Source organism: Balearica regulorum, chromosome 12, assembly GCF_011004875.1.
Source record: "Balearica regulorum gibbericeps isolate bBalReg1 chromosome 12, bBalReg1.pri, whole genome shotgun sequence".
Taxonomy (NCBI): domain Eukaryota; kingdom Metazoa; phylum Chordata; class Aves; order Gruiformes; family Gruidae; genus Balearica; species Balearica regulorum.
In genome coordinates, this window is record NC_046195.1 from 951962 (window position 1) to 977644 (window position 25683).

A 25683-nucleotide genomic window follows, 5' to 3' on the forward strand; every position below is an offset into this window, starting at 1 on the left:
GCCTGCCTTCCTTTCCCCTTCTTCCCACAAGGATGCCTGTCAGTCCCTGTTCTGCCCCTCGCACGCTTAGCTGGTACGCAACCGGATCCAGGCACGGCAGGCTGGGATCGCCGTGGGATCCTTCCCCCGGCCAGTCGGATCCATCCGGTGGGTGTTCTCCGCCTCCCAGCCTCGAGCCCGGCTCTCGTCGTGTTCTTACACCACAAGCTGTACTTTGATTCAAAGGGCAGGGGAAGCAATTGAAACGTAATAAGTAATAACAGGACTTTGAAATGTAGATTTAATATTCAAACTTGTGCTGGTACGCTCAGATTTTAAAACGCTGAGCAGTCTGCCAGGGCTCCAGTCCGCAGGGAGACCTGGAGGACTCAGCGGTGCTGGCAAACACCGGACACGCTGCACGCCCCCCTGCTCTCCCTGAACCGGCGTCACAGGACCTACATCCACCAACACCCTTGTGCAGCTCAAATCCCAGCCTGAGAAAACACCCGCCCATGGTAAACCCTACAAGCAGCACGAGAAGGGCTTGAGATGTTTATAGAGTGCCTGACGACCATCAGGGGAAACTGGGTGGACTTGGAAAAATACTCGTTACCGTACTAGGCTCTGCTGAAAGAGCCATTTTCATCCTCCTGTGCCAAGGGATGGCAGAGGCAGGGCTAACCTCAGCTGCAATGCAGCCCTGCCGCCCGCGCTGTTGGATGAAAGCTGGCGAGGAGGAGGAAAGAGGCAACGGGGAGGAGGAGACGAGGGGAAACCAGGGCACCTGTTTCTGGCTCAAGCGGCTCACAGCGCCTGCACCCTGCTAGATACAGTCAGACAGCTTCAATCAGCTTCATAAAGTCCTTTTGTAAGTCAGAGCTGCAAAGCAAAGGGGTAAAAATGGCGCAGCAGGTGATGGAGATCAGCTGAACTTTGGAAAAAAAAACCAAACAACTAACTCTGGTGAACACAGCCCTGCGCAGATAAAGCATCCACGTCCCTGCCCTGGTTTACTTCGGCAGCCACCACTCCCCACGCTGACCCTTGCTGCTACTCCCCGAGGAGGCGTGACGCCGGCGGCTGCTTCCAGCTATTGATTCAATCCCACCAACGTGATGGGATTTCTCACGGCCCAACGCACGGCAGAACCAGGATATGCCATCTGAGCGACCCGTCTGTTCGGGGTTATGAAACTGATGACACACCAAAGAAAACTTAAGCAAGCATAGTCCTCGGGCACTCGTACATCTGCCACGGTGGTTCTATTCTGTAGCTGCCAGCTCCCCCCGTCATTTGGGGTCACCACCTAAATGGTGGTCATGTCTCAACCTGGTGGAGTTACAACCGGACGATGGGGACGTGGGGCACCTGAGCAGCAGCCAGGCTCGAGGTCAATTTTATCTAACCCTTGGGTTTCAGGATTAAATAAAAGCCAAACACCAAGAAGGCAGCAAGTATCAGTGACCACATCTGAAAGAAGGAAAAAAAAAAAAAATCCCAGATTGCTGACTAGTTTGCTGAAATGGTAGCAGAGGCTAAGTCCATAGTCATCATTAATTAAGTCATATGCTTCAGCCTTGGCTTCGTTTTTTCCCTAGGGTCTAGGAAACCAGAGGAGAGGGCAAGCTAGCCTCTATCATTCGATTTCTTTGGCATGTTAATGCATTCCTAAATTAATCATCATCAAGTGACAATCTCTCCTTCATCTTAACAGACTGAGCAGTGGCCTCAGTAAACCTGCTGGCTTATGCAAGGCAGCTGGAGCCTTAGAAGAGTCTCTGATGAAAACCAAAGCCCTTCACATAAGGAAAAACTCCCCCATCTCTTACCGTCTCTAATCCAAACCAGCTGCAGGCCTGCTCTGCTCCCAGAACCACGAACCTGGGGCAGGGGGGGGCTTTATGCGGTGAGAAACCAAAGAGATGCATCACCCGCAGGTCCCTGCAAGCCAGACTAATGCCTAATACCACCTGATCTGGCATCAGGCTACGACGCGAAAGACAAATTCAGCTTAGGAGAACTCAGGGACCTGTAAAGTTCAAAGGCCTTTCGTCGGCTGCAATCATTAACAGCCACCTAGATTGCTGCAGAAGGAAGTATATCTGATCTAGCCTTCAAAACGCTGCTAAAAAAATCATTCGTTGATAGAGGTGCAATAACTAAGCCTCAGGAACGAGAAGGCAAATATCCCATTGGTGGGGGGTGAGCGAGGGCGCCAGGACAGCCACAGCGCCGCACGAACAAGCATTTGTCTTGCTTGGAGCCTACACTAGGAAACCTTTACTTTAGGGAGAAGGTCCTCGTAAAAAGTCTCTACGTATTTATGCTGTTCTGCGAAGTACACGTCAATGTATATGTTTGTGGTTTTCCCTCTCATTAACTTTTTTCTTAGGAAAATATTACCAGCAGGCTATTGTTCCTTTATTTGGAGATAATCTAAACAGACACCTTCTGGAGTCTAAACATAGAAAATTTCTACCCTTCTTCTTCACTCCTGTTTGAGAATTTAAAGCCAGTCCTGTACGCTTGGCGCTCAACTCTCTTCTTTTTTTTTTTTGCTGTTATTTTCACCGGGGAGGGAAGAAGAGGGCAAGAGATTAAACACAAGTTTCCTGAGAGGGAAAGATGGAGCTTGTTTAAATGACAGTTGCAATCTCATGGCACAAAAATAGCTTAGACGTGTTCCCCTGTGCAGATTTAGGACACTAAGTGATCACCTAGAAATGAAAAATAAACACTTTACTCCCATCAAACATAATTACCCAATATTTCAACCCGAGATAATAGCTACATCTAGATATCGGCATGTGTGTGCACTTGCATCCAAAGTAAGTCCAAACACACCTATCAACTACTAAAATAACAGCAGCGGAAATGTTCTTTTTCCAGTTAAAGTAATAGCCTCTTGGATCAAAGTCATTAGCAAAATGAACATGGACTTCAGAGCACATTAAAACGGCATAAATGTAAATAGTTCCCTCCTTGCTTTAGACTCTTGCCAAGCCCTGCCTGCACCATCCCATGTTTCCCCAGCGAGCGCTGCTGAAGTCACCGACACCTCACACAGGAAAAGAAAGGCAGCTCCATGCTCTGCTCAAGGTGTCGGTGACGTCAGCCCCAGAGCAAGGAAAAGCCGCCGTCAACATTCAGATCTCAATGGGAGGAAAAAAAGTTTCCAGGTCACCTCTAGTGCCGAAAAGCCTAACAAAGGGATCATTCTGGTCTCGACCAAGGCTTTTTGGGTGGCTGCCACGAAGAGAAGGAAATGAGCCCAGAACACGCTCCGAGGAGGTGTAAGATGTGCAAAGCTCAACTGGAAATACTGAGATGTAAGAGCCACGCGGAGGGATCTCCTGGCACCAGCCAACCACCCGCCCTCAGCAGGGCCGAATTCAGAAAGCAGTTTTTGCTTCAGTCCTCTGCGAACAAAGAGGGTGACGCTTGGTACCTGGAGTGGGCTTTCCTACCTGATAGTAAACTTCTGCTCCTAGAGCAGCTTTGATCCAAAGATCACAGCTTTGAGCAGTAAAATTAGGTGTATGTAACCTCTGACGGGGAAGGATTGCTTTATTGTCCACGTGGGAGAGAGACCCAGAGGAATGGATTTAACTAGTTCATGCGATAAGTAGCACAACCGGGATTAGGACAACATCATCTGACGTGACGCTGATTTTAATCACAAGGACATCTCTGCTCTGCTCTTCCTCTGCTCCCTGTCAGCTACTGCACACAAGATCCCTGTTCTGTCATCACTTCTCACGCGGCCCTGAAGATCTGCAAACCACTTCAACGACGTCAATCGCTCTTCAAATACTGTACGTAGGGCAGAGCCGCAAGACTGACCCCTCTGAAGGGGTTACGCAAGGCCAGGCTTACACATCCCGTAATAATGCAGACAACCAACCAGTTCCTAATAATAAAGCAAGCTCTCAGGGCAGAGACTTGGTCTGAGTCTGCTGATATAGCATCCAGCAAAACGGGGCATCATTGCTCGGTTTTGGTTTTTTCTGAGTACAAGCGTAAAAAAAAAATAATAAAAAATTAAATGAGGATAATGATAGAAAAATACCAGCGGGGTGCCACTAACGTCTTCATTAGCAACCTGAGAGAGGATGCAAACAGCAAGGAAATTAAATCTGCAGACGGTACTAAATAGGGAGTGAGTGACAGCATCAAAAGGCCTGAGAAATAATAAAAAAGTCACAGGAGGGACAGAGCACAGGAAGAGTCTCCCTTGCCTATGGAAAAGAATGGTCACAAGAGTCAAAACAAACTTCCGTGGCTGCTGAAAAAGGCAGGGCCACCATCAAAAGACAATGAGCAAGACAAGGAACTGTTTAATCTTTGGGTGGTGGGTATAATCTGCAAACGTGGCTTGCCCTGCGCTTGTGAAATGATTTCTACCAGAAAACGCGGAAGCTTCGAATAAGAGTTGGTGAGGAGGAGAGGTGTGAGTCAAAGCACAGTGCCTGAAAAGAGCTCCGCGGTGGCTTCGTCTCCGAGAGGTCTCTGCTGCTGCATCATGTTAACTTACTTGCAGATCTTTAGAAAATCCTCAATGTTTTTTTGCATGCCGTAAGTGGCGAACACACATTGCCTCCCCCTGAAGTGAGGAGGAGTCTTTGTACGCCAAGAAACGGCTGGATTACACTGCTGACAAGTGGCTTTGGTGCTGGTTGCTGATGAACCTGGGCTGAATCATCAGCGTGAGCAACAGGGATTTCCTACTCCCAGTGAGATCCAACTCTGATTTCTGAGCTGGCGCTGCACGCTTTTTTATCTTGTTAGCATTCACGATTAATTTAATCTCAGCTTCCTTCAGATGCGCTTGCTGCTCATGATAGTCCACAAACACACACATTTCCTCATAAACCAACTTCAGGAGGACACCCAGATCTCTGAATTCAATCTTATAAGCGAGGGAAATGAACGCTGCATAAAGCGACCCTGGGGAAAAAATGGACCGCTGTAAAAAGGCAACAAATTAGGAATTATAAATAGCTAGCAATTTGGGAGCAGCAAAAAGCACGTGAGATATATACCTGCACGTGCCATGGCATCGTGGCATTGAGAAGGGAGGTAAATCTCTCACCTACAGGTCTGGAAAATGCTACTCTTCCTCCAGCGTCTCTGTGGCCAAGCAGGGCCAGCAAAATGGGAAGAATTTGTAGAGAGCATAGCTAATTGTGAAACTCCTCTATGGGAAGATTAAAAGCTCGTTACCTACAGCGCAATTTCCAGATTGTAAGCAGCTGTCACAGCCATTTTACCAATGCCTGAAGAACATATCCACAAAGAGGAATTGTTAGGGAGAGAAAAGTACTCGTGAGAGACCAAGACATGTTTTTTTCACCAAGAAGGACCAGATTCTCCATTTAACCAAAATATAAACCAGTGGATGCTACAGGGAAAAAAAACCCAAACAAACCCAACCCTACACTGGCCCCAGTGTCCTTTCCTCTTCCCTCTCCTGAGGCTCGCTCCCATACAAGGCCAAATACTCCTGCAGATTTCATTGCATTCCAATCCCAAAGCTCCCTCTGCTGCTCGTATTCCAACCTCTCCCCATTCCACCCATGACTGAGAAGAGACACAATCTCATCAGAAATAGTCTCCCCACCTCTATAGAGTTTCCAGGCATTTCTCTCTGCTAAAAAACTTGACAGGGTTTGGGAAATCCAGAAGAGCACTTCATGAGCTGCTGATGCCTCTCCAACTCTTTATGGCAAGAAGATGCCCAGTCTGGTGTGTCCTCCTCCTTCGCCCCAAGGAATCCATTTATTCCATCTCACAAGACGGTCTTGGTTCACTGTCAAGCCCTACATAGTCTGGTGATTCCCATCAGACCAAACCTGACCTGTACAAGGGACAGTGGAGTGACTAGACATGAAACGGTATCGGGAACAGCCGTGCTGTGCTTGGCACTAAGCGCAGGCTTTCTAAGTTAATAAAACGCACCGCCGCTCCAGATTTGGGGCATGGAGTCAGTCACGGCATCACAGACTCAGACCTTGGGAGGTCTCTAGTCCAACTTCCCGATCAAAGCAAGGTCAACTCTGAATTCAGGCGAGTTTGCTCATGGCTTTGTCCTGCCAGGTCTTGAAAATCTTCACAGGTGGAGACTGCACACCCCCTGGGCAGCACCTGCTCCAGTGCCCAACTGTCCTCACGGGGAATTTGTTTTCTTAAGTCACATCAAACTTCCCCTTTCAATTTATGACCCTTTGTCATGGTTTCAACTGAGATAGAGTTAATTTACTTTCCTGTAGCTGGTATAGTGCTTTGTTTTGGATTTAGGAGAACAATATTGATAACACACTGATGTTTTTAGTTGTTGCTGGGTAGTTGTAGCATCTACACTAAGTCAAGGACTTTTCAGCTTCTCACGCTCTGCCTGGTGCAGAAGCTGGGAGAGCACAGCCAGGACAGCTGAACCAGGCTGGCCAAAGGGATATTCCCTGCCATGGAACGTCGTGCTCCGGATATAACTGGGGAAGCCAGCTGGGTGATGGGATCGCTGCTTGGAAACAGACTGGGCATCGGGTTGGCTTTGTTTTCCTTTTGCATGTGGTCAAGCAATTGCATTTGTGCATCACATGTTACTGTTATTATTATCATCACCATCACCACCTTCCTCTGTTATCCTATTAAACTGCCTTTATCTCAACCCACGAGGGTTTTTTTCCTTCTCCCTTGGGAGAGGAGGGGTGAGCGAGTGGCCGCCTGGTGCTCAGCTGCCAGCTGGGGTTAAACCATGACACCCTTGTCTCTCATCCTCCTGCCATGTACATCAGCAAAGAGCCTGGCTCTGTCTCTCTAGACTTTCACCTTTCTCCAGTTATCAAGGTCCTCTCCTGGTCTCCATTACCTTTCCAAGGTAGGGGTGGCCTCAGAAAGACATCTGCCAACTCTCTCAGCACATCTGGATGCACACCATCAGCACCCATGGACTCGTACGGGTTGAGATTTCTCCAGAGATTCCTGCTGCAATCCTCCTTCACTATAGGTGGTCCCCCTCCACCTTGAACCCTGCCTCTAGGCACGAGATCTCTGGGAGATCTTGTTGGTGAAGCCTGAGGTGAAGATGATCTCAATACTTCAACCTTACCTGTGTCCCTGGTCTCCAAATCACCTGCCTCATTCAGAAAAAGGCCACTTAAATGTCCTTTGACTCCCTTGGGAGTCTTAATCCAGTGTAATCTCCAGCTGTCCCTCCTTCCCTGCATGTAGGGGCTCTGGATGTCTTCTCTACAGGGTCTCCATGAAGACTCTGTGGCTCTCCTGTCCACCCTCCCTGGTGGAACTCCTTCTCCTGGTGAGCCGGTGCCCCAAGCAGAGCACAGCTCTCACCAGTGAGGCCACTGTGACCTCCAGCTCCAGGAAGAACCACCAGACAGTCCCAGCAGCTACAGACCAAGATGCCTCTGCTTGGGCCAAGCTACCCTCTCTTATACCAGAGCAGTTGATCCCGCTGGTACCACAGGGCCAGGGACAAGGTCCCACGGCACGTCACCACCACTGCTGCAGAGTTTTCCACATTTCCACGCTGTCTTGAGTTTCCAGGTCCCTTCAGGTCTTCTGCCACACAAATCGCCGCAATAACTGCAAAGTCTCCGCTGGCTGCGCTCAGGGAGTCGTTTGCTGCACTCCAAAAGCGGCCAAACAGGTACTTGACCCTTCCTCATCCAGAGTCCTCCATGAGGAAGGAGGGAAGCTCCTCCCCGGGAAGATCAGCACAGTTATACCCAGAGGTAGCAACAAAATCGCTGCTTGGCTGGGCAAAACTTGGAGCAACTATTTCTATTACAACCCCATGTTTCTTTAAGAGAAACAATCAGCGCTACAGAAGCCACATCCAGGTAAGATGTAAGCTCCTGAGTTTGCCAAATGAGGATGAAAACCAGAAATGCGTTGTAGGTTCCTGTCTTCCACAGTCCAGCACAGCCACAGCATCCCGGCGCACATCCACTCGTGCAGCAAGGGAAGCAACAGCTGCCACGAGCCCCTGCAGCACGGTCTCTCAAGCTAGCGTTGGTTTAATTAAACAGGCGTGAGTCCTTATTGAAAAGAGTTTCAGAGCACGTGAGAAACTAGTTTCAACCAAACTACCTCGCTGCCAGAGAGGCTGACGATGGATTTAGTCTATGTTATCCACCGCCGCTGAAGTGCATTTGCTCGGTACATTCGCTTTCTAGCCATACAAGACCGCGTAGTAGTTGTGTCTTCTCTCAACACAGTCTAAAAACTCCATTCAATGTCTCCTCTAGAGCATCTCACAGAGGCGAGTTACGCTACTTTAAAAGTTTACTGGCTAATACAAGCTCGGAAAGGTTTATTTGCTGTACTCACCTGCTCATTAAATTGCTCTTGCGATAAACAATCGGTCACGTCCACACAGCCTAGGAGGCAGCCGGAGGGATAATCATTTGGAAATTCCACATCTGCATTGAAAGAAATATCTCTTAAGGGGTCCCACATCCCCACACACATAACTGGGGTCTTTTAACCCCCAGGTACCTTTCCCTCCCACCACACACTTCTGCTTTTTGAGACACAAGAACACACACAGCAATTTTAACACCCTGTCGTTCTTTTTCCAGCTCAAGATCTTCACCATGACAGGACTAAGGCTGGCAGATTCAATTATATATACACCTTTCCCTGCCTAGCTTCAGACAGAGGAACATATAGTGCAGGAAGAGCTCCTGGCCCTGATGAGGGAGCAGACAATCCTGCTGTATGACATTTAAGCTGGGTGACGGGCAGAAACACCGCACAAAGAGGCGTGCTGCGCAGCCACCAGCATCCTCCTAACCACGTGAGAGAATAACATCTTCCCGAGAACCCGCAGCTTTTCAATCCTGATTTCCACGAGGTCAGAACACATGAAAAGCCTTTAACATCCCTGTAAACAGACTGAAGCACAAGCCACTTAAACACGCACGCAAGCACACACTCGATAGCTTGTTACTTGAGCCAAGAATAAACCGAAGTCCTTTGCTGTCAAAAGCTAGCACAGAAGTCAGGATGCAATTCACCAGTGTTTGCGCTTGGAGTATGTGACTAAAGGACAGAGTTAAAGTCTGCCACCATACTCATTCAGCTGATGAAATGCAGAAAGGATGAAGAGAATTTCAAGAACAGAAGGTTAAAAAGCAAAGCGGTAATAACTGCTCAGAAGAGAGGGCTTTCTGACACTGCTCATTACATGGCTCAATGTACCAAATAATACAAAGTTCCAAGGAGAGAAGTTCACCTTTCCGGAGCAGCATTCTGTAGGTGGTCTCCAGTTCAGAGATTTCCTGAGGGGAAGGTCTTTTAGCAGTAGCTGCAATCCATAACCGCCCTCTATGAGATGTGTACCAGGTCCTGCCCTCCACCCTAGAGAACAAAGGAGAATTTAGGACTTAAATTTCAGCAGAAATCACCCACACGGACAGATTTTTCAATCAAACGTTTCGCTATGCAATTCCTGCTGCTAAGCTTTGCCCTGACTATTTAAACTCAAGCGACGTGTCAGCACTACAGAGAAAAGCTGAGATGGGTAAGAAATAATGCCACAAGCAGCTCATGTCCTCGCTGCTTTAGAACAGCAGCAAAAAAGGCCATCAATCCCCTGCAAGTATGTTGGACAATCTGCTCGTACAATTCCCTTACAAGCTCAAAAAGTTACGCACAGTAAGCACGCAATCTAGGGAGCAATAACGGACCACGCATCTGTACGAAGCGGTCGTTAGCTGCAGCTCTCGGGGATCCGAGCGTGAGCGCTAGGCATCAATGCTGCAGCTGCCTCGGAGCGGCTGACAGCATCCCCAGACCACCTGGATGCAGAAGCCGGGCACATTAAGATTTACAGCATCTTTGGCTCGGGAAGTGAAAAAGCTTTGCTCTCTAAAATGAAAAATTCTGTGAAGGAAAGGGGGAAAAAAGGCTAAAGAAAACCCTTTGCCAGGGGTGCTGGGCTGAAGGAGCTTCTCTTTGTAACCTGTTTCCTAGCCCACAGGGGGAAGGTGGTGGCAAGGGGGGTGTGCCTGTGGTTGCCTTGGTTTTTTTAAACAAAGCCTGGTACCACTGTTGGCTTCTTTATGATGGACAAAAAGACCAGAAGAACATATTTCACATTTTAAGCTTATTTACCTTTCGAATTCCAGAAAGGTATGCCCTGACTAGCACGCAGAAATCTCAGCCTCTCTCTAAATGTACCCACTGTCAAGAAACCTGCACCTTCCAGGTTAGCTACTCTCACGAAAGACCGATTCATCAGGCTTCTCAAACCATCAGCACAGCGGATGAGACAGCACGGCTTCCAAACCCGGAGCTATCAGTAGCTATCAGTCACCGTACAAAGCGAGTCCACAGAGGTCCTCTGAGGAACACAACTTCCCATCTCACCTACGAAGCAAGAGCTGGCCAGGATACGTCCCGGTTCAGCCCATCCCTTTACCTTTTGATTCCTCTCACGAGCAAGGAAGCCCAAGGCTGGTGCATGCTGAGGCACCACCCATCATCTGAGATCTCCTGCAACTCTCGATCCTGAATCCGTAACCTGTTCCGCTCCGAGCCAGACTCGTTTCCAGCGTCCATGGAATGGATGGCTTTCCTGTGCGGGAGCAAACCAGTTTGGTCCACCCACTGCGGTGCGTTCAAAAGAAACAAGAAAAAGGTTAGCACCTTTCTAGGAAAAACGTATTTCAAGCGCAAATCTTATTTGAAGTCTTCCTTCATTTAAGGACAGAGGCGTTACTCTTATTGGGATCACCCTTCCTTCCTTGCAAGCTCGCTGTGCTTACACGCCATGCTTTGGCAGGAGAAAAAGCAAGGTTGTGCTCCACTCTGTGCGGCTCTTCCTTTCCATACATCACAGCTAAACTATGGATTTAAAGAACAAATCTACCTGCCGGTGTTTTGGAGCATTCACAGGAAGATACAATTTTCAAAGTATATTCACAACCATCAACACTCAAAACTGGGAATCATCCAACCTCCAAATACCTAGCACACACCAAGAACACCATGATTAAAGTGGAATTAGAAGGTAGAGGTGATGCCCTGTGGAAACTGGAAATTTGGCAGAAAAGGCTTCATAAGCGAACTGAAAAAGTGACACAACCTGAGGCTGGCTGTCAGAAATTCTTCCAAGTTCCTGAAAAGGAGGCAGGAGAGTAAAGCTCAGAGAAACCAAACGTACCAAGAGCAGGGAAGGGAGCAGGGCATTGGCAAGCCTTCTCTGTCCCCAACTCAGATAGCTAATGAGGACCTCTCAGACACAGGGGAGGAAAACGGTACTACGCACACGCTCAAACTCACAATTCTTAAGCTCAGCTCTCCCAAAGTTAGTCATTACTCTGGTATAAATCGTTCAACTCATACTGACCAAAGGAGCAGGCTGAAGAAGACGGGGATTCACTAAAACACCAGAACTTGGAGTTGTCTTTGCTTCTGGGCTCCCAGCTGGTATGCCCAGCGTGCCACAATTAATGGCTTCGATGGTTTCATCCAGTCTGCAAGCACAAAAAAGAGGCATGAAAATTCCCTGCTTCCCCCGGCAACGTCTCCCTTCTCCCCACACAAACATTTCTGACCTAAAGCATTTTTTACCACCTCCAATTTCTAATTTGAACAGTCACTCTCATCTACCGCAGAAACTCAGCCTGGTTTGAATTTGAGACAAATTGGTTCTGCTGAGACAAGCCTTCCGCAACATCTCTTTCCTGGGCAGCTTTATCTTTAACGGACGTGCTACCGAAACCCTGCGCAAGCCTCACATGGCTGGGCTTCGGAGGGGGCCTCAGCAGAGTTGTGCTGAAAGAGATGATAGGCTGCAAGCCAAAAAAGACCCTCAAGGAAGAAAAAAAACCTGCAGAACTGCATCCTAGTGTCAGAAGTGCCCTTCAAGGGAAGGGCTTGCTCAGCTTTCCTTACACTTGCTCTCCTAGATTCAGCCAGACCACCATCCGTAACGATTTTCACCTCCCTGCTCTCGGGCATGCCTTCCCACTGCCAGTTCTCACTCACTTGCTGTGGTACTCAGCCATGCTGTTGTCTTCCTCCAGGATCTGCCTGCCAGCAAAGTCGATGGTGATTTTTTTGGCAAGCCGAGAGGCGTGACGCAGCTCCCGCAATTCCTGCTCTCTCTTCTGGAGAGCCTCCCTTTCCTGCTTGGAGAGCCACTGGTTGGAGTCCGTGGCAAAGTAATCCGATTCATCATCAATGACCTGGGTTCGACGCACACTGGTGAGAAACAACGGTGATGGCAGAAGATGAGCACAGCAGGACAGTGACACGGCGCTGCCTGCCCCAAACCTGCCTTCCTACCAGCTCCGTTCTGCTCCCTCTAGAGAGCTGGACTGCCAGGGACACAAAGCAAGGACATCCAAACAGGACCCAGTCGAGGGGTTCTCTCTTGTCCCACCAAACGCCAGCGTTAAGGTGCCTGTAGCTACAGCCCAGGTTTTAGGAGGAACTCTCTAACTTTTCTGCTAAAGGCAGCTCAGCCTGCCAGATACTTTATGTTATTCCACGACAGTCTCACAGCTAGTATCTTACCTTGTCCTGTCAAATTCCAGCAACTTGTCTTTGTGTTTCACAGCCATCTCCAGGCCTGCTTTGAGTCTAGCTTCTTGTCGAGGCAGTAAATCTTTGCTCACAGCATCCAAATTCCCTGAACCTTCAGCACCTGAGATAGAAAATAAAGCCTGGGTCAATAGTCAGGGACAGGCCAGTTGTTTAAAGCCCAGTCTTGGTGGGGCTGGCTGCAGAAATGTCCCCTAAACCAAATGCCATCCAAGGAGCTAAAAGAAGAACTTTGCACCAAGATCAGCAACTTTGCAAACCAGCTTCAAGCCCCGATCTTCCCTCTAACCCCTTTCACGGACTCCTTCCTCCAAATAGGAGGAAGCATTTAAATACCACAGCAACAAGGTCTAGGTAGCACTTAGAGAGAAGGTCTAAGTTTTTGATTCTCCTTCACCCTTCCCCGACAATTTGAGCAGTCCAAATTCCGCCCATGGCCAACCGCAGGCCTTGAGTCCCCTCCTGAAAGCCAAATTCTCTCCGAAGCATCGTTACCTCCACAAAGAGACTCCTGGTCATGACAGATCACTGACAATTGCCAGTTACGCACAGAGCAAGCCTTGTGCCTGCTGCTGTATGAGCCTCTCGCAAATGAAATCCTCCCCCGACACACCTCAGCAGGTTTTTCAGACCAGCTATTGTTACAGATGGAGAAATCTATTCCCAGCAACGATCTCCTCTTTCCTACCATTTCTGGCAGGGGGCCAAAACCCAACCAAACAAAAGGGGAAGGAAAAAAAAATAAAATGTTTGCATGGAAGCCACAATGGAACAAACCGATGTATTTCACAGAAGACATCACATGGGGTAACACCTTTATTTCAGGAAAATAAAAAAACCTGTAGTCCCTCAGCATCACCAATCCACACATTTTCACTCCCAAGACAAATAGCTATCCACCTTTCAGCTTCTGCCTATACAGATAATGCACAAAAAACCCAAAAAGACCTGGCAGGGGCAGAAGGGAATGCCAATAAAATGGGTAAGAAAAGGGATCCTGAAGAACATCAGGATGTCTATGGGAAGATTGTAAACAGACCAACTCTGTGATCAGCTGTTACTCTCAAGGACTTAAAGGACCTCTTGCCATCTCAGCAGCTCTAAAGAGAAGCTGACACTGAGACCCAGAGTAAATATTTCCTCAGTTCTTCAGCAAAGTGTATTTTTCAACCAAGAACACTGTGACCTTGGCTATATTTCAGCTAAACTCAGACAAACACCCCCATAATGCACAGGTCTTCACTGGAAGACTGGGTATTATTTCCTCTGGCTTTCCTTGGCTCTGTTCCTATTTTTAGCTCCCAAGATAAGTGTTAGACAAGAAGAGTCATTAGAAAATATTAACCACCACCTCTCTAGACCCAGCAAATCAGATAGCAGCACTTCATCTTCCACAGCACGCATTCCACATGAGACTTATCCTAATTTTCAAGGACTGCTACAATGATCCAGTTCATGTGATTGATTCAGGAATGCCTAACGAGCAGCCTTGGGGCCTCTGGGTAAGGAAATTATACGCTGCCATTTGACACTCGCAGTTATCACCTCTGCTGAAGTCCACAAATGCTGCCGAGTGGTTGCTGAGAGGATACACAGAGCCGGCTTCCCAGCCATCCTTTTAATGCACAAACACCGTGCAGCAACGGGGGCGAGTGGCTCCGAAAAATCCGAAGCAAACAGAGCTTCACAAACTGTCCTGGCAATTTATATCCCAGAGAAACATTCAGGTGCCGGCTCCCAAGAAAGAATTACCATTAGAGTTTGCCAGTAACTCCTTATAATTCAGATGAAGGGATCTAGACAACTTACACACCAGGACACACACACTCATTCCTACACAACACCAAGGCAAGCGTTGCACAGTGAGGCAGAGGAGGGCTCCTGCTGTTGCATAACTGAATGGATTCTTTGTATTACAGGTACGTAATTACTACTGACCTGCCATGAGCTTCTTCAGCAGCTTCTGGCTCTTGTTTGAGTCCCGTTGAAGAATGTCTTGCTCTTCTTTAGTGCACACCTAAGGAAAAAAATGAAGGCTTAGGAAGCCTGACCAGCTTTGGACAACAGCTCAGGGTAAACTGTTTGAAATGGCCAAGGTAGTCCACATCTCCTCCCCTTCGGTGTTATTGACACGGGGAAAATCCTGGAAGCTTGTTCTTTACTAAAAGCAATCCCTGAGAAATGTAGAGCCTGGTCTTTTTCGGTTCTGTGGGTGGACACACTACTAGGTGATCTCACAGGATGAGAAATGCACTCAGAACCTCCTCGAGCAGACAAAGAACGGTTAACACAGAGGTCCCCTCTCTTGGTTGGCCACTTGGAGTTAAATAGATCTTTAAAAATAGCAACCAATTTGATTTAAAACATTTTCTTCATCCAACCCATATTTTCCTCTCTCCTGAAGTTAACTTTACTGAATCTGTAATCATTAACTTGCCCCCTTCCTCCAAAAGGTGCCATTTCAACCAAAAGCAGGGTGTAACAGGTATCCCAAATGATGCATACAGCACAAGCGCTGAAGAAAAGTCAGCGCACTGGCCGTGGCCATGTCTCCTGCCCCTTACAAGGTGACCAGGGCTGTGCCCGGGATGGGGACCGAAGCCTTGAACATATTTTGGACACTACTGCAGTGCACAGGAACAGCCATAGGAGACTGTCATCAATCAGGTAAGCTCCAAAATGATGTAAATTACGAGGGAAACCTCTCCACACATCATAAACGAAACACGAAGTGAATTAAAGTGACAACAATTGTCCTTCCTTTAGAAGGAGATAGTACAGGTTCTTTCCTGCACAACTTTAGAGCCTGGAGCACTTTGCTAGAGGAATTTTAATCTAAGAGGCTAATTCAGCCCCGTCCCCTTCCAAAGCCCTGAGCAAACTACGTCACGTTGAAGCGCAGCCAATAAAAACCACCTCATTACTAACCAGAGCACCGCAGAACAAGCAGGGTCCAGAGCCCTCCTGCTCGCAGACGATGCGCCCGCAAACCAAGCAATTGTTGATAAGCTTGTGCTTCTGGCCCAGACACTCGCAGGCGTGACGCCCGGGGATCAGGACAGCCAGCTTGTCTTGACCCTCCTTGGTATACAGGCTGACATATTTGGGCTTCTTCTTAGAGGAACTGCTACTGTTGCTGACTCCACTGCTGTTCTCCTGTGCCTGAGAAGCAAAAAAACCCAAAAAACCAAACAAACTGTATTCGCAGTACAATACTGGCAGCAAAGAGAAAGCGGTGACCCTTGAACAGGCTGGGGAGACTCAGACAAGTGTTATTCTGCCTATCTGGAATGAAACTTGGACCAGACCCCAGATTCAACGGAAAGACAAGCTTAAGCCTGCCAGAAAAGGTCCAAGGAATCTAAACAAAGTGAGGACATAAGGATGTTGCAGATCCACTTGGTGTCTGCTGCCTCTGTAAACTAAAACTGCTTGGGTCTAGCTGGGCCGTCAGTCCTCCGGACCTGCAATATCAACTCACGGGTATTTAACAGCTTCAAATAGCAGCTCAGCTACGCCCAGATTTATTTTCAAGGGCTATTTCGGTTATAGCAACCCCCTGCTTGTAACTATGAAGTCCTGCGTGCACCCACTCCCAGAAAAAGAGCTGCTGGAGGCAGCAGGAACCTCTTCATTCACAGCCAGTTCACCACCCAGCATTTTTTGTGTTTTCCACCTGAGCAGAGGTTTTCCATGCACTGCATGTTCAAGTATTTAGCTGTAACGTAAATCCTTCTCCTTGTGTCATGACTTGGCGTCAGTGATTCTGTGATTCACCTCTCTGAGTTTCAATCAGGGACTGCACTAGGTCTGGCTGGGACCAGGGTCAGGGACTAAGCTTTGGGTCAGGCCGAAGTAAACCCTGATCAGAAACAAAGGAAGAGATTTTAGATGATGGCCGGATAATAATCTAATAGTTCAATTCTTTCTTTTCTCCCTCAGAGAAAACACCTTGTTCAGAGAAACAAAGGGTTCCTCCTCCCACGCGACATCTCCAGCAGGTACCGGCTGAGAAGTGAATTGTTGAGAAGTTAATTGCAGGAATTAATTACAGCACAGAAATCATTCCAGAGGAACAGAACAAAGCCAACTGCTGCCACTTCTCTGGCAATACTCAAAACCAGATAATTTGAGAAGTAAGCACGACACACTCCAGGCACAAACCTGTCTCCTAACACCAGATGAGACTGGTTTCAACCATGAACTGTGTGCTAACCATCACCAAGACAGACCAGGACTTATTACCCTTATCTATTTCAGCAAGTGGCACTCCGATATAAATGCACTCTCTGCCCTTTAGTTGTCACATCTGTGACACACTCGAAAATCCTCTTGCAGCTGAAGCGCAGCTTTTCTTTCCCTCTCCTCTCCACAGTCCCTCTCGACAATAGAAAAGAGGATTTCTCAGAAGCCCTTTCCCAGAAAAGCCCGTCTTCATTCACCGCAGAACAACAACTCACTTTCTCTGGCTGCTGTGTGCTAGAGAATCGCTCCTGCTCCCTGACCCACACCTCAGCCAGCGCTGGTTCTACATCCCACGTCCTCCCACGCTGCTGTTCTCAGTGACGGCGCTGTGCTGTGGCACTAGGACACCTCTTGCCTTGACTTTTTTTTACCCGCTCTGCTCCAAATAGCGACAGGCTACTGGTTTAGTGACAAGTGGACGCGACATTTCCAGTCCTCCCCAGTTCTGTTCAACTGGCTTTACTGCCACTGCCAGATCCAAACACTACTGCTATGAAGAAAAAAAAAAAATCAGATAAAGCAAACTTTGGCAGAGCTTTCTCAGTTTTCTTTTTAATTAGGTTAGACGATAACTACAAGGAAATGGAATGCCACTGTCCATTTTTAACCCCCAGTTAAAAAAATGTGGGGTTTTTTATCTTTCAAACAAATACTTCTACAAACTTTTTAAGCATTTGCAGCTTCCCTGCTACAAAAACCTCAACTGAAAAATTTAAGTTTAAGTTCCACCATTTATTCAGGTGTGACCCTTACTTTCAGGATTTGGATGTTGCTCAGGCAGGGCTGCAGATCAATAAAACACAGAATTTAATTTTGAGAGGTACAACGTGCTCGACATTTACAGCATGAAGGACTCTGCTGCAAGCCTGAGTCACAGAGAAAGTCACAGAGTCACTCGCTGCATGGCCTTGCGCTGCTTGAAAACAGCAAGATTTCTTGGGGGTTAGTGTTTCTATGGTCTTATTTTGCAGTTTCTTTCATTGCAGCTCTAACTGTTTATGAATACCGCAAAGTTTCTCCACAAAACTGAACATTTCAATCTCTACACTAAAGTGGAGCTGAACAGGAGAGGGAAACAGCCAAACCAGAGCTGCTGCTCAGTGCAAAGGCACTTGCTACGGCTCTCAGATTCCTCTACCTAGCGCCCAAGGCCTCCGCGCTGAAGCAACTCAAAATATTCCAGTTGCCACTTACAGCTGTATTCAGCGTGACTGGGAAGTTTTAAATATAGCAAGAAGCAATGTTCTACCCACCTGGTGGCTTCCCTAATTCCTCAACCTTCACACCTCTGCTTTAAAGAAATATCTTTTATTACTAATTATAGCATCTACTCCCACTATTCGCTCTCTCATCCAGGCTTCGAGAGGGGTAAAATCCATTTTGACGTAAAGGCTACCCGATGATTATTTTACACCCCATTACAGACACAAAAATACACAATCTTTCTCCCCATCCCCAGATTATTTGCCCCACAGCAGTGAGACTCCTGTGCACACACATACAGGGTACGAGCACGGCCCGTCCAAACCCCCGGTCAGCTTTCAACAGTCGATGCACAGGAACAGCCGCCCCTCTCGTCGCAACCGGGCGGACTGTACAACTCGCTGACAGCGCGCTTGTGGCGCACGACCCCAGCTTATCCCAACGGCTGCCAAAGCATTTGTTTAGGCTATAGGTTGTGGCTGCCACACTGCAGGCTGTCTGTGAGTGAACTAAGACACACAAACATATATGTCACAGAAGCTGTGCTGTATATAAGACAAGACAGGGTTTGCAGGGCGGGGAGAAGCAGTTATTAGACCCAGTGACGTAGCTGAGAAACGCAAACTTTCAGGTACATAATCCCCTTCGTCAGGACTCTGCTAATGAAGGATTTGTGTTCCTGAAAGCTTATTTCCACTTTCCAATCACATCTTTCGTTAGTGTTCAATATTACCTTTCCCCACGACCCAGGTCCAAAGCGTGCCCTCAGCACCCAGCGACACACGGCCTCCCTCGCATATCACACGCTCACCTTGGCCAGGTCGAGGGGGGTTTTTACTTCCTCTACGAGTGCGCTTGGCTCAGTGTACGCAGGCGTCTCCTGCTTGTTCCTTCCTTTGCGTTTCCCCTTTTTCGCTTGGTCTCCAGCCCGAGGCGCTTCTGAAGCCTCTGGAAGCGCACGTAAGCACAAAGAAAGGCCGGGTTACTACCGGCAAGAGAAAGATTTCCCCAAACTCTTACCTGGTGATTGAAAATGGGCTGTGCACTGTCACAAAGAACAGAAATAGGACCGCGGGCATTCGCAGCTTGTAATTGTTTATAAACAGAATAACTGAGGCAAGCTTATTTGAAACTTCAATTCCTTCCTCCTCACGCCACTCACCATCCTTTTTCCGATATGCTGGCAAAGACTCGGACGGTAGCTGGGAGGATTTCCGCCACCTGGCCAGCAGTTCTTCTACAAACCGACTCTTCTTCCCGTCGGTCCCCTGAATGAGGTCAATGACATACTCCCGGATCTCGTCCTCGTTTGTTATTGACAAGATGTACCTGCAAAGGGGACAGGATGGAAAAAAATGGGTAAGGGGGCTTTTGTTCTGAGGAAACCCTAATTGCACACATATGCAACTTAAGTCTCCTCTTCGGATCAGGTTTCTGTAGAGACCGTGGTAAGAAATGGGTTTATAAGTCAAATTTTGAGACAGGCACTTTGGAAACGCCCTGTGAAATTCTGACACAGGTGCTTTAGGAAACCCCTTGTGACTGTTTCACTGAAAAAAAAGTAAGGTAACATCTTTCTCCCTATGTTTCAGCACAGAGTGACATGCCTCCTGGCCTTTCTGCCAAACACTAGAAAACTCACCAGAAGGCTCCAGTCACGTAAAAAATCTAACCACAAACCAACACCCTCGAGAAGCTCCTGCTTAAACACGGGGAGACAACAGTATGCCCCTCCTCATATACCCACAACAACCCCACCACCCTCCCCGCCACTCCCCGGCCCCCTCACGGGGCACCCGCCCGAGGGACAACCCAGGGTGCAGACCCCCGAGAGCGGCTCTGAAAACACCATTTTCCCTCTGCGTTGGCCCATGGGGCCGAGGGAGACTCGGAGGCGACACGCGGGGCCAACCGCGGCCTGTCACGGCGGGCAGAGGAGAAGGGACCCGCTAGGGCCCGGCGGAGGGTACGGTCCCAAGCAGGGCTCGCCCCCGGCCCCGCTCACCTCACGACCTCCTCGCCCACGTCCAGCCCGAAGTCTCCGCGCAGGTGCTGGACGCACCAGGCCAGGAGCGGGCTGGGCGCCGCCATCTTCCGCACGGGGGAAGGGAAACGCCGCCGCACCGCCCATACACCCCCTCCCGCCCCTCCCCGGGAACGCAGGCGCGGCACCACCGTTCCGGGCCCCGGTTCTCCTCCCGGGGCTGAAAGCGAGGGAAAGCGGCCCCTGTCGGGGGGACGGAGAAGGAGCCCCGAGCTGCCTGCCGCCTCCCCTCAGTATCTGGGCTGCCTGCTCCTGCCCAGCCTAAAGGGGCGAGGGTTCAGATAGGACAGGACTAACTCTCCCCACAGCCCAAGCGCAGGTGATCTCGGTGTGTGGGAGACCTGAAGCGCTGTGTGCATCCTCGTCTCCGAACGCTTCATGAACGCTCTTCAACAACCAAAAAACTCCGCTCCTTAAAGACCAAACACCACCACATCCCCAACAGGGTAATAACGTGTTACTCTTAGCCAGCACCATGTAATAGAAGAGAATGGAGAATTATGGCATCATTAAAAAAAAAAAAAAAAAGCCCACACTAGTTAAGCAAACATATGTTAGGATGAACACTGAAAGATAAAGGGAGCAATAACTGTTGGAAAGGGAGGGAATGTATTTGGGACCAACATCGCTGAGGCGTTGGACACACCGGAGAAGGATGGTGCCATTTCTTAGAAAAATTGGGTATGGGGGAGCGAGGTTCATCGCCCCTGCAGCGGCAAAAGCCTCCAGCCCCAGCAGCCGCCAGACCCTCAGCCGCCCGAGCAGCTTCTACCGCGTTCGCAGGGTGCAGCTGCCACGAAGAACCCTCACATCGGGAGGACCGTGATTTAATTTGTCACGGCACGATCTCTCCCTGAAACTGGGGGTGCCTGGCCTTCCTCTCCGCTGCTTAGCTCAATCTTCGCAAGGCAAGACTTGACTTGCATGTCAGAGGGAGCTCCAGGCATAGCCTGGAGGCAGGAGATAACAAACGGTCCCGTCCCTGCACCAACCAGTGTCTGGGCTCCGTGCCTACCGAGCTGCCTCGGTGTCCCTGCTGGCATGCTGCCTTGCTCCCCGGGGACCTGGACCTTGCTCCCCAGGGACCTGGGTTACCTTCTGGCACTGCTCGTCTGTTGGCGTGCCACCACGGCGCTTGCACAGATCCTCTTTGATCCAGGAACAGATCTTGCTGGAAAAGACCACCAAGAAACATCATTTTTTGGCCAGGGCAATTCTCCCATCCTCTTCCCTGTGAACTCCAAACCCACCTGAACTCACACTGGTGCAGGGAAAACAAGCATCTTGGGCCAAAATGTGAGACATTGTGGGGCTTTCCATGCTCCCAGCCGTTGTGACTCGCTGACATGGTTTTTAAAGTGCTGTAGGCTTCATCTCTGCAAGCACCTGGGAAGGGAAAGGCTGGGTGGTGTCGGCGGCCCTGCCCGCCGCTGAGCACAGCCATCACAATTTGTCACAGAAAGGAGCAATATTACTTTTCCTCCTCTCCCCTCGGACTGCTGCAATGAGGGCTGTGGGATGGGGGTGCCAGCCCCTGCGGCGGGCAGCGAGAGCCCCGCTGCCACGGAGAGGCGGACCGGGACCTCCGGGAGCCAGCTCCTTCCCGGGGGGCAGCTGGGGCTGAAGGGCTGACCGGGGGGGGACGACGAGCTGGGTCGGGGGCCGCAGCCGCGCAGCCTTCGGCGGATCTATGCGTCCGGGACAGATATCCCTGCCCCGGGCCGGAGCTGCGGCCCTTGGGACTCGGTGGCGGCTGAGGGGAGAAACCCTGAGGGGAAACGCGCTCAGGGGAGCGGGCTGAGGGGAACGGTATGAGGGGAGAGACCCTGAGGGGAGAGACCCTGAGGGGAGCGGGCTGAGGGGAGCGACCCCAAGGGGACCCGCGCTGAGCGGACCGGGCTCAAGGGACCCACGCTGAGGGGAGAGACCCTGAGGGGAGCGGTCCGAGCGGAGCAGCGCTGAGGGGAGCCTTCGGCGGGAGCGGTCCGAGGGGAGGGCGCTGAGGGGACCCGCCGGCCAATAGCGTTTCCCCGCGGGCGGTGGCATCTCCCGCGCGGGCCGGGCGGCGGCGGTTGGGGCAGGATGGTGCGGACGAAGGCGGACTGCGGCGGGGCCTACCGCAAAGGTGCGGGACGGGGCGGGGCGGGACGGGACACACGCTGGGAACGGGGCGCGCCGCCGTGCCGCAGCTCACCGCTCCGTTCTCCCCGCAGTGCTGGCCGCCCGGGCTCCCCGGAAGGTGCTGGGCTCCGGCAGCCTCAACGCGGGACCGTCGCCGTCCGCCAAGAGAGGTGAGAGCGGGGCGCGGCCGGGGCTCCCCTCCCTCCCCACCCCCCCCCCCACTTTCCTCCCCGGCCTGTGGCGGGGGTGACGGCCGCTCTCCCCGCAGGCGAGGGCCGCCGTGTCGGGGGGAACCCGGTGTGCGTGAGGCCCGTCCCCGCCTGGCAAAGGGGCATCGGCGAGTTCCTGCAGCTGCCGCAGAAGGAGAACCGGGAGCCCGGCGGAGAGGCGGCGGGGAGCAGCGGCCTGGGGCCGGCCGTCAAAAAGTAGGTGTGGGTCCCCCCGTCTGTCTGCCCTCAGGCCACCCCGTGAACCCCTGGGGCTTTCTCAGGAGAGGGCTTAAGCGCGGGTTTGCTCTCGGCCTCGGACGCAGCGGTGCAAATCCCTTCAAACCGAAATTGCAACCAGGTGCAGAAGTGTTGTAGCTTGGGGCTAAGGGAAGCTAAGGGAAGGGGCGCTCGGTGTATCAGAGAGGCGAAACGCAATGGGTTTTGTACGGTTGAGGAGTTTCGGTGGTCGGCTGTAGCCCGGCTCTTGGGCCGTGCTGCTTGAACTTAATGTTCACTTCCTTTAAAAAAAAAAAAAAAAAAGAAATCTAAAAGAGCAGTCTGAAGAACGACAGAGAGCTAAAACCGCCCGCGGAGCAGCAGCGATGCACACAGCCGTCACCGCTGCATCTGGTGCTCCGTGGCGTTGCTTTAAAGCGTGCACTTTGTCAGAGTGTGGTCTGTGGGGTGACATTAAACAGCCAAATCCCCGGGGCTTTCATCGCCTGGCTGCCTGCGAGGGGTGTACTGAGGCTTGTCGGCGCGTCCTTGGAGGAAACAAGTTGTGAAAAGTTGACCGTGTTTCTGTTAACCTTCACATCCTCACTGAAATAATGTTTCTCAGCAAAGTCAGGTAAAATGCAGCATCCATCTCCACTGACCCGGTGGGTTTTTTTCTAAAAATGGGTGCAGTAATTGGTAGTTCAGGCAAATTCTCTGTGCTCAGACATACTTCGTTTGCATACAGACAAGAGCGGTGTGGCCCTCCGTGGCTGTCAGCTCTGTTCAGAAAAGCTTAGGAGACTGCTGGCGACTTTTATACGTCAGAAATGGAACCGCTCTACCAAACTGATGCTTCAAAGATTAACTTGCAGGCAGCACTACTGACTAAAAAGGCAGGTGTGTGAAACACCGTCTTGCAGACACTCTGTTCTCAATTGACAAGGTTTGTTTTTTTTTTCATCAAACATAGACAATCCTAAACTGGCTGGGGGACCCCCGTAACAATTAGTCCTGAATTGTCTAGAAGGATAAGCAAACAGTAAGGGCCAGGTGGCGATAACCCTGCAGAGAACGCACGGTCGCCATCTAAACCGATTTACAGCTTCCCAGTACGTTCTGGAAGAAGCAAGAGCTGTACTCGCTTAACTGCGCAACTTTTATTTTTTTCAGTCACGCGGGTAAGTTAGGTTAAAAACTCAGGCGTGAAAAGGGAGTTAAATTTTCAGCTTCCTAGAAAGGATGTAGAACCTGCGTGTGGCCCTCTGGGCCGAGGACACGCAGAGGACGTCCGAGGATGTATCATTGCACGATGTTTTCTGCACTGAATTAAGCTTTCCCGTTTGAAAGGTAGGCGTGTGCTGCTTAAGCCGGGCTTCTAGCACTTAGGATAAAGTACCCTGTATCAGTTCAAAGACTCCCAAGGTGCAGTCTGGGGCTAATTAAAGTGGTTTAGGTCAACCAGCCCCTAGGAAAAGGGCTTTGTTAACCGTAGCCTCCTAAACAAGAGTTTGAATTGGTAACGCTTCTTTCAGAGCTCGCCCCCTGCCACCAGACCCTGCAGAAGATGGTGAATCCTCTGAAGAGGAGTAGATGCGATCTGACCCCGACTTTAATGATAAACCACGCGTCTCCTATACTTGAATTGTTTTTTGTATATTTGTATAATTTTTTACAGCGTGTTATGGCTTACATCTGTTACAGCTGTTGTACAGAACTAAAACGATAAGTTTGAGAGTACTTTGTTGCAAGAACATTGTGGCAAAATGATGGTGAAATGAATACATGGTTTTTGAAGCTTAGCATTCAGTATACATCGCTGTTTTCATTTTTATCTTGATTTCCTCGCGTTCCTCAAGTGACTCCTGCATACTGCGCAGCTTTTATCTTCTGATTGCCTGAGACTTGCATGATTGAGCTTGTTCTGTTTTTAAAAAGCAGATCCTATTTTCTAATAGACTGAAGCATTCTGAAAATACACCCGTGTCGTGTCTTTATTGAAGTAAAAACTGTTAATGACGACTGTTAAAGCTGGATTTGAAAAGACACGGGTGAGGTGGAAGGGCTACGATTTAGAGATGAAGTTTAATTAAAACAAACTGAGTTGTTCCAATGAATCAAAACCCTGAAAGCCCGAGGAAGCAATAAACCGCTAAAAATAAATAAAACTTGTTTACCGTGAAGAGCCTGAGGCTGCCACACAACTTTTGGGGTAATTTATAGGAAAGACTGAGTGGGGTCTTGTGGAAAAGAAGCGATGGGTCTTACTCGAGGGGTTCTTAGAAGCACCACAAATGGTCAGAGTATAGTTGAGCTGATGAAAAGGTGTGTGCACGTGAGGACAATTTTGTGGCAGCTCTTCTGGGGTATTTATCGTGGGGAAAGTGGTTAACACTGTCTACAAGCCTCTTCCTAAAAAAATCTATGAATAAAAAGGAGAGTTGTTACAAAAAAAGCGGTTGAAAAAGTTGTTTGAATGAGAAGTAGCAAGTGAAGATTTCTCTTTAATAGATATAATAAAAAAAAAGAGGATGTGAATTAAGGGGGAAAAGCTTATGATAATGTGCGGTACAAACTACAAAAGTCACAGAAAATAACAAAAAACCTTGCTTTCTAATTATTTTTTAGCAAACTGAAGCACAGCGCTAGTCAGATACCAGCCGAACAGCCTGTTCTCTAAGTAGCTGCGTGAGATCTTATGTGTTTCCTGTCGCAAACTGTTGGGTACCTGTGTCATACAGGAAACGGGACTGCTAGCGCTCTCCTAGCAGGTATTTTCTTTCTTTTTGGGGCAGAGAGGTCAAGAAGATCTCTGTGATCTTAGTGATTTCATTAGCTCAGCCTTTCTGGCAAAGGACGGATTCTCAGCATGCGGAAATACTCTCCTCCCCCTTCACCGACGCTGGTGAAGACCTTAACGAAGAGGCTCTGGATCGCTGGGACATAAACGTCGTTAAAAAGTTACGATCCGATGGAGCAGGAACGTAAGAGGCCGTGGAAGGATGCGACGTGCGCATCGTGCACAAAAGGAGCTCGGGATCAAATAGTTGCCTACGTGGTATGCGTCTACCCTGCTGTAAAATCTCATAA

The 25683-nt window shown here is 49.6% G+C and overlaps 2 protein-coding genes across 2 annotated transcripts in view; one reads left to right on the forward strand and one right to left on the reverse strand.

Moving 5' to 3' along the window:
• The window catches only part of TRIP4 (thyroid hormone receptor interactor 4), a 32620-nt gene extending 12470 nt beyond the window's left edge, over nucleotides 1-20150 (reverse strand). The window contains exons 1-11 of the mRNA XM_075765106.1: nucleotides 20009-20150; nucleotides 19166-19332; nucleotides 18815-18951; nucleotides 15484-15717; nucleotides 14494-14572; nucleotides 12529-12658; nucleotides 11998-12213; nucleotides 11357-11483; nucleotides 10427-10614; nucleotides 9239-9363; nucleotides 8332-8423 (exon numbers count right to left, since the gene is read on the reverse strand). Of these exons, the coding sequence (XP_075621221.1) occupies nucleotides 8332-8423; nucleotides 9239-9363; nucleotides 10427-10614; nucleotides 11357-11483; nucleotides 11998-12213; nucleotides 12529-12658; nucleotides 14494-14572; nucleotides 15484-15717; nucleotides 18815-18951; nucleotides 19166-19332; nucleotides 20009-20094 (1581 nt within the window). The 5' untranslated portion in view covers nucleotides 20095-20150. The remainder of the gene's footprint in view (nucleotides 1-8331; nucleotides 8424-9238; nucleotides 9364-10426; nucleotides 10615-11356; nucleotides 11484-11997; nucleotides 12214-12528; nucleotides 12659-14493; nucleotides 14573-15483; nucleotides 15718-18814; nucleotides 18952-19165; nucleotides 19333-20008) is intronic.
• Nucleotides 20151-22096: 1946 nt separating this feature from the next.
• On the forward strand, nucleotides 22097-24737 carry PCLAF (PCNA clamp associated factor). Its single transcript, XM_075764282.1, has 4 exons — nucleotides 22097-22172; nucleotides 22261-22338; nucleotides 22437-22593; nucleotides 24129-24737. Exons 1-4 carry the CDS (start codon nucleotides 22130-22132, stop codon nucleotides 24184-24186), a joined length of 336 nt encoding a protein of 111 aa, XP_075620397.1. The 5' UTR covers nucleotides 22097-22129; the 3' UTR covers nucleotides 24187-24737.
• The last annotated feature ends 946 nt before the right edge of the window (nucleotides 24738-25683 follow it).

Coding starts and splice junctions, on each gene's coding strand:
- PCLAF (XM_075764282.1), top strand. CDS start 22,130: ATGGTGCGGACGAAGGCGGACTGCGGCGGGGCCTACCGCAAAG. Junction 22,339..22,436: donor GTCGCCGTCCGCCAAGAGAG/GTGAGAGCGGGG, acceptor CTCTCCCCGCAG/GCGAGGGCCGCCGTGTCGGG. Junction 22,594..24,128: donor CTGGGGCCGGCCGTCAAAAA/GTAGGTGTGGGT, acceptor CGCTTCTTTCAG/AGCTCGCCCCCTGCCACCAG.